The sequence below is a fragment of the Phascolarctos cinereus genome, unplaced genomic scaffold (assembly GCF_003287225.1).
Source record: "Phascolarctos cinereus isolate Bilbo 61053 unplaced genomic scaffold, phaCin_HiC Scaffold_3;HRSCAF=262, whole genome shotgun sequence".
Taxonomy (NCBI): Eukaryota; Metazoa; Chordata; class Mammalia; order Diprotodontia; family Phascolarctidae; genus Phascolarctos; species Phascolarctos cinereus.
In genome coordinates, this window is record NW_027555736.1 from 119,175,983 (window position 1) to 119,182,075 (window position 6,093).

Sequence of the window (6,093 nt, forward strand, 5' to 3'; positions counted from 1 at the left end):
TAAGTCACACCCAGAAGCACATGACCCCCTCACAGGACTTTCCTATCCCAGTAGAGGCCTCTGCCAAGTCCTTGTGTATGAAAATGGGCTCTGGAAGGCATTAATATTCTTCTGGTCCAGATTAGCAAGATGGTTGAGGGGCCTTAAGACCACTGTGAACATGGGGTTATTGGAATTGCTTATTTTTATGTAAAGTGTAGTTTGAGGGGCCTGCTAAGCAACCTCCCTTCAATTTTCTGAAATTCCTACCAGTAGAAATTAATTTCTTTACTATCTTCCTTTGAAAAACATAAATAGCTCTAGCAGGTTTAGCACCTTAGAGCTGATAAGATTAGCAAGTAACTTAATAGGGCTCTGAAGGAATGACATACCCCATTGCTAATTTTTTAAATGGCATAGAGAAAGGAAAGTTAGGATCCAATGAGGCCTGATTTTGGTAGGACTTGGCTGTGAGAATCTGTAGAATGCCAAGTGACAGAAAACATGAAAGCATTGAGTAAGAATGGGAATAGAGAGGGTGAAAGATGACTGACTTGGAGGGACAATGAAAATAAGTTTTATCTACTCCACAATTTTGTCATGGTTGGCCGTAACTAAAGGACTCTAGAATGGAGAGTTGGTCACTGGGGACAGTGGTTAGCTACTTAAGGGCCCCATGTTTGGGCCCTGGGAGTTCTCATTGGTAGGAAGCAGCAGATTCTGGGATATGAGCAGGAATATCAAAGCTGGGTGTTCTGCCTGTCTTCAACAGCACTCCTGGGATTCCCAGCAAAAAGTGCCCAATTGAGGTTAGCCACAGAGGGGTAAAAAGACCCCCAGGAGTCAGGGGAGAACAGAAGGAGACATATACAAGCTGGGATTAGGCAATTTGATGCAAACTGACAAATGCCGGATGTGTGTGTATGTAGTAGATCTGGCCACCAGAAACCTCTGAGAGGGTAAACATTCCTGGGTTCCTGCTATTACAGGGACCTAGGAACTCTGACCTGTGAGTGTTGTCCTTTCTTCCCAAGTCATTATGGACAATGAGAAAGTCTCCATCATAGGGAATTTATTTTACAGTCACAAAACACAACTTCACAAAGATCCAGCCTCTGGGGTTTACAAACCTGTATCAGAACTAGAAGGGATGTTAGTGATTATCAGGTCCCATCCCTAATTTGAGAAAAGCAGAAACTGAGGTCCAGAAGATGGCTTTCCCAAGGTCAGAGAAACATGGCCAGGTTTTAAGGTCAGTCGCTCTTACTCCAAATTCACTTCTAATTCCACTGTGCCACATTGCATTGCCCTTGACTTAGGGCAGTCATATTGAGTATTTATGACCAGAGTTACCAGGCTACAAAGGATCCTAAATATGGAAGACCCCAGATAGGTAAGAACCACTGATGCCACATCTCACAATTAGTCTTTCCTAGAGTTTAGGAAAGTGGGATCATACCTAAAGAAAATGGCCCATGGGCTTCATAAGAGGCTCAATTACACGCCAAGTCTAATCTAGAAGCCAGTACCATCTTGGCTGGAATCACGGCATGTTAATCTGGGAGATTGTAAACTAACTCCCTAGAGATGGTAGTTGAAAGTGGTCGAGTGGGCACTGGGTACATGAATTAAAAGCTCATTGAGGGCAGGAATGAGCACTCTATTTCTTTTCTACTACCTTATCCCAGTCCCAGATAGTGTTTTACACATAGTAGGTGCTCAATAAATGTGTGACTGCCCAAGATAACTTACTAGGAGGGAAATTGATGCTGGGTGAACCAGCCTAGAAGGAATCTGTTCTCTTTCGGGCAAATACTGCTGACATACTCTTAACAATACCTCGGATCCCAATACCTCTTCGGGGTGGCAGTCGAGCCTGCCAAAAGTGCTGGGCCAGCCCCTGGAACACCATAAGGGCTCCATGAGAGGCCTCAGCTGCTGACACCTCATAGAAGTCACAGTTCAGGGTGAGAGCCAAAAGCCGCCCTTCCTCAATGGAAACTGCCCGGTGGTGCCCTAGGTCCCTCTTATTGCCCACAATGACGATAGGCACCTTCTCAGGGCTCTGGCCCTCCTTGGCCACCTTAATGAACTGCACTTTGGTGGGAAGGACGTGGAAACTGGCCCTATCACAGATGCTATAGACCAAGATGAAGCCATCCGCCCACTGGATCCTCTTCTCTTCTGTGGAGTCCTGGTCGGCCTGACCCTGAGAAGAGGAACAAAAGAAGCTGAGGTTGAGTATTGAGAGTAAAGAACCACTAAGAAGGTGAATCTGTGCATCTAGGGAAGTCTTAGATGCTCCGCTTCCTTCCCCTTTCCTGAGACATTGGCCAAGGGCAGGTAGGTGTTTCTAAGCTCTTCTTTCCTGGTAATTCGTCATCTGTCAACATACCTGGGTCGGTACAGTGGATAGAGCACTGGGCTTGGAATCAGGAAGACTCATCTTCATGAATTCAAATCTGGTCTCAGACACTAGCTGTGTGACCCTGGCCAAGTCACTTAACCCTATTTGCCTCAGTTTCCTCATTTGGCAAACCACTCCAGTATCTTTGCCCACAAAACCCCAAACGTGGTCACAATCAGGCATGTCTGAAACCACTAAATAACTGCTTTGCCTGAGCTCTTTGGTTTTATGATATGTATATACTTGGAAGCAAGGCTGAAACTAGGAAACTGAGTATATCAATCTATATCCTAATAAACACTCTCTCCTTTCCCGAGATATTTTATTCCCAAGGTCCGTGTTACAGAAACTTCTGGAAGAGTTCCTCTCCAGTGCCCCTTTCTCCTTAGCCTCCCTCCTCTGCAAGGGCCTTTCCTTTGCAATTGCCTCCCGTTTAGAATTTATTTCTCTTGTACATAGTTATACGACATACATAGTTATTGGTGTGCTGTTTCCCCCATCATGACATGAGCTCTTTGAAGTCAAGGACCTTGTTTTTCCCTTTGCTTATATCCCCAGTGCTTAGCACAGAGCTTGGCACATAGTAAAGGCTTCATAAATGCTTGTTGATTGGCAGAATTGTAGAATAGAAATGAACTTTACATAGCATCTAATCAGGGAATATCAGGGCTAGAAAGAACCTTGAAGCTCCTCATTTTACAGGTGGGAAAACTAAAGCCAGAGAAGATAAATGTTTCATCCAAGGTCACACAACTAGTTAGTATCAGAGACTGGGACAAAAATATTGTGTCATGTGTACCCAAAGTCAGGAGCTGCCAGAATCTCTGAGGAGAAAACCTGCTCTGATGTGCACGTCATACAGACCAACACTCAGGCCTGTCCACATAGCTCCTCATGAGGCATGATTGGGTTGTCAGCTGGGGCAGGGGGCATCATGGAATAATAACTGACTTTTTAAAAGTGCTTTAAAGTTTGTAAAGCACTTTATATATGTTTCCTCATTTAAGCCTTATGACTACGTTATGAGATAGACTGCAAAATACCATTATCCCCATTTTAGAGAAGGGGAAACATATTTAAAGAGGCCAAGTTATTTGCCTATGGTTACTGAGCTAGCAAGAAAGAAGATTTGAGCCCAAGGTCTTCTTGACTGTAATGTATTAGGCAAGAGCTATAGGCTTAAGAGATTGCTCTACGTGGCACATGCAACAGGCCTGTCTGGTACTCTCTCTCTCTTAGCCCCCAGAGCCCAAGATGAAACTTCTATTGGCCTCTCCTTACACCAAGGAAGTGTTAATTCCTATTGTGAGAGTATACTTACATGGGAACTGGGAAAGTCCCAGATGTGGAAGAGAATTTTCCTGCCCTCCACATCCAAGCTTCGGCTGTAGATTGACTCTGTGCCAGAGAACAAAAGAGACCATGTTTTTCAATATCAGAAACCTTCTTCATCAAGACTCTTTTCCTTTTCCATTATCTTCTCATCCCTATCACGCAGATTCCAGATTATCTCCAGTTCTGCCATCTCACCAAGGTTGCAGAGGAGAATGTGAGCATGGAAGGAGCACAAGATTTGGATATTGTAGGTCCAGAGGAAACAACATTCTCTCTGCAACATAGCATTTTTATTGTCTCTAGTAATATGCAAGCTCCCTGAGGGTAGGACCTACTCATTTCTTTGTCTTTGTACCCCTACTGACCAGTACGATACCTAGCATGTAGCAGGCACTTAATAAATTCATGTTGTATAGTGTTCTATTCAGAGCTGCAAAAATCATCTTCTGGTATCGATGGTGGTGAATCTTCGTTCTCTGAGAGGATTTTAGTTTTGGAGTGGTAATTAGCCTGCCAAGCTGAACCAAAGTGTCCGTGAAGGAGGGAGATATCTAAGATTCCTGAACTTGTTCTGGAGCCTCCTGAAATGTTTAGTAGCTGTACGGTTGGGATGAGCCCATAGCTTTCTTCTCTAGAGGATGACTCTAAGAGTGATAACACTCATTGGAATATAGCCAGTTATGCTGACCAATCCCATTACCTTATACTCATGTTTCTTTCCTTCTCTCTCCATGTTGAGGAAGCCTTTTTGACACTGGCCTGGGATTGGGCACTAACCTGCTGGGGAAGAGTAGATCCTCCAAACAGAGACTCCTCCAGATAGGTGGGATAAGTAACTCAAAGGAATGGCTCAAACGGGTGATAGAACTGGTCATATGACCAGGGTAGAGGCAGTAAAGACAGGACAAGGGGGAGCAGGACAGCCAGGTAGGACTAAGCATGCTGATATCAAATAAGATGAGAAAAGGTTCATGTGTTTATGGAAGTGTTGAGTGCTGGGGCTGTCGTGGATAGAAAAAGACAAAACTCTCGTGTTATATGTTTGGGGCAGCTGCCAGTCAAGAAAAGTAAATGAGAGAATTCTAACCATAAAGAAGAGACAGAGCACAGGGAGCTGAAGAAGGAGAGATGGAGGTTTCCAGAGGAAATCTAGAACTTGGAGGGGGCTTCCTGAGCTCATAGAAGGAAAGTGACAAAAGGTCTCTGAGCATGATGAGAGCCTCATCAGTCTCATTAGCAGCTTAGTCCCCAGGAGGGTCATAATTAGGGCTGGACACCGGAGGCTGTGCCAATTATCACTTCTCTCACTTCCTCATCCAATTAACCAACAGCTCCCAATATGTTAAGTGGGCCACGTTTTCTGCCCTGAACATGGAAGAAGCAATCAGCAGCATCTACCCAGCAACAATGAGGCCAGGACTCACCCAGGTCGCCATATTCTCCAATGAATCGTTGGGTCAGGAAACGAACAGTCAGGGCTGCAAGGCAAAGGGAAACAGAGGGAAGACCCTTGGTCAGGGATAGCATCCATATTGCCTGGATGACCCTAGTTCACACTGATGCTAAGCACTGAGAGAGCTGCCTGTATACCTAGGTCTTGCTCCCAGAAGGGTACCTGTTGGGTGCTAGCTGAATATTGGTTCAAGTGACTATCAGTGATTGAGCCCTGGGCTAGATGCATCGGCAGTAACCAAGGTTTAATTAACCAGGTAATATTTGCACTTCTCTGCCAAGGACACCAGGCAGATAGTCAATTTGCCAACAGATTAATCTCACCCAATACCAGAGTCACGCAATCATCCTTCCCCTTCCCATGTTCTGCCCTCTGTACCCATTCCTGGTATGGCAGAAGCATAGGGATCTAGACTTGTGTAGGATAAGGGTTCTCACCTGACTTCCCAACGTTTTCTGCTCCCATCACCAACACATTGGCTTCCATGGTAAGAATGGTGGGATCAGGTGTCTCAAACAAGGTCCTGCACTCCAGGGTAAAGCTGGCACTTCGGCGCAAGGGGAACCGGAGGACCATTGGGAGAGCCAGCCTTGCCCTTCTGCCTGGGCTGCTGAAGAGACTGAAATGCAGACTCCCTTCCTGGCCAGGACACAGGTAATCAACATGGGTCATACCATTTCGGGGAGGGGGGAAAAGTGAACAGGAAAGAGGAGGAGGACACCTACAGAGCACTTATTATTAGGTAAGACTCCCTCCGAGTATGTATACAGAGAGCACAGCACCATGCAGAAGACACCTAGCAAGTATACACCTAGAGTGGGCATGCTTGCACACCAGGACCTCCCGCCACCCCCATGGTGCTTACAATCTGTAGTTCTAAAAATGCTGAGGTAAGCCAGGAGAGGGGCACCAGAGAAGA

At 45.6% G+C, this 6,093-nt stretch overlaps 1 protein-coding gene across 1 annotated transcript; it reads right to left on the reverse strand.

Moving 5' to 3' along the window:
• Positions 1–1,158: 1,158 nt before the first annotated feature.
• On the reverse strand, positions 1,159–5,800 carry LOC110192018 (ras-related and estrogen-regulated growth inhibitor-like protein). Its single transcript, XM_020963044.2, has 4 exons — positions 5,612–5,800; positions 5,146–5,199; positions 3,708–3,784; positions 1,159–2,188 (listed from the first exon to the last, which is right to left on the reverse strand). Exons 1-4 carry the CDS (start codon positions 5,748–5,750, stop codon positions 1,763–1,765), a joined length of 696 nt encoding a protein of 231 aa, XP_020818703.1. The 5' UTR covers positions 5,751–5,800; the 3' UTR covers positions 1,159–1,762.
• Positions 5,801–6,093: the final 293 nt, after the last annotated feature.

Bases quoted from the DNA above. Each gene is read 5' to 3' on its own strand.
- LOC110192018 (XM_020963044.2), bottom strand. From the start codon at position 5,750: ATGGTCCTCCGGTTCCCCTTGCGCCGAAGTGCCAGCTTTACCCTGGAG. The intron at 5,200-5,611 runs GTGAGAACCCTT...TTTGCCTTGCAG, and splicing joins AGAAAACGTTGGGAAGTCAG to CCCTGACTGTTCGTTTCCTG. The intron at 3,785-5,145 runs GTGAGTCCTGGC...TCTCTGGCACAG, and splicing joins TGGAGAATATGGCGACCTGG to AGTCAATCTACAGCCGAAGC.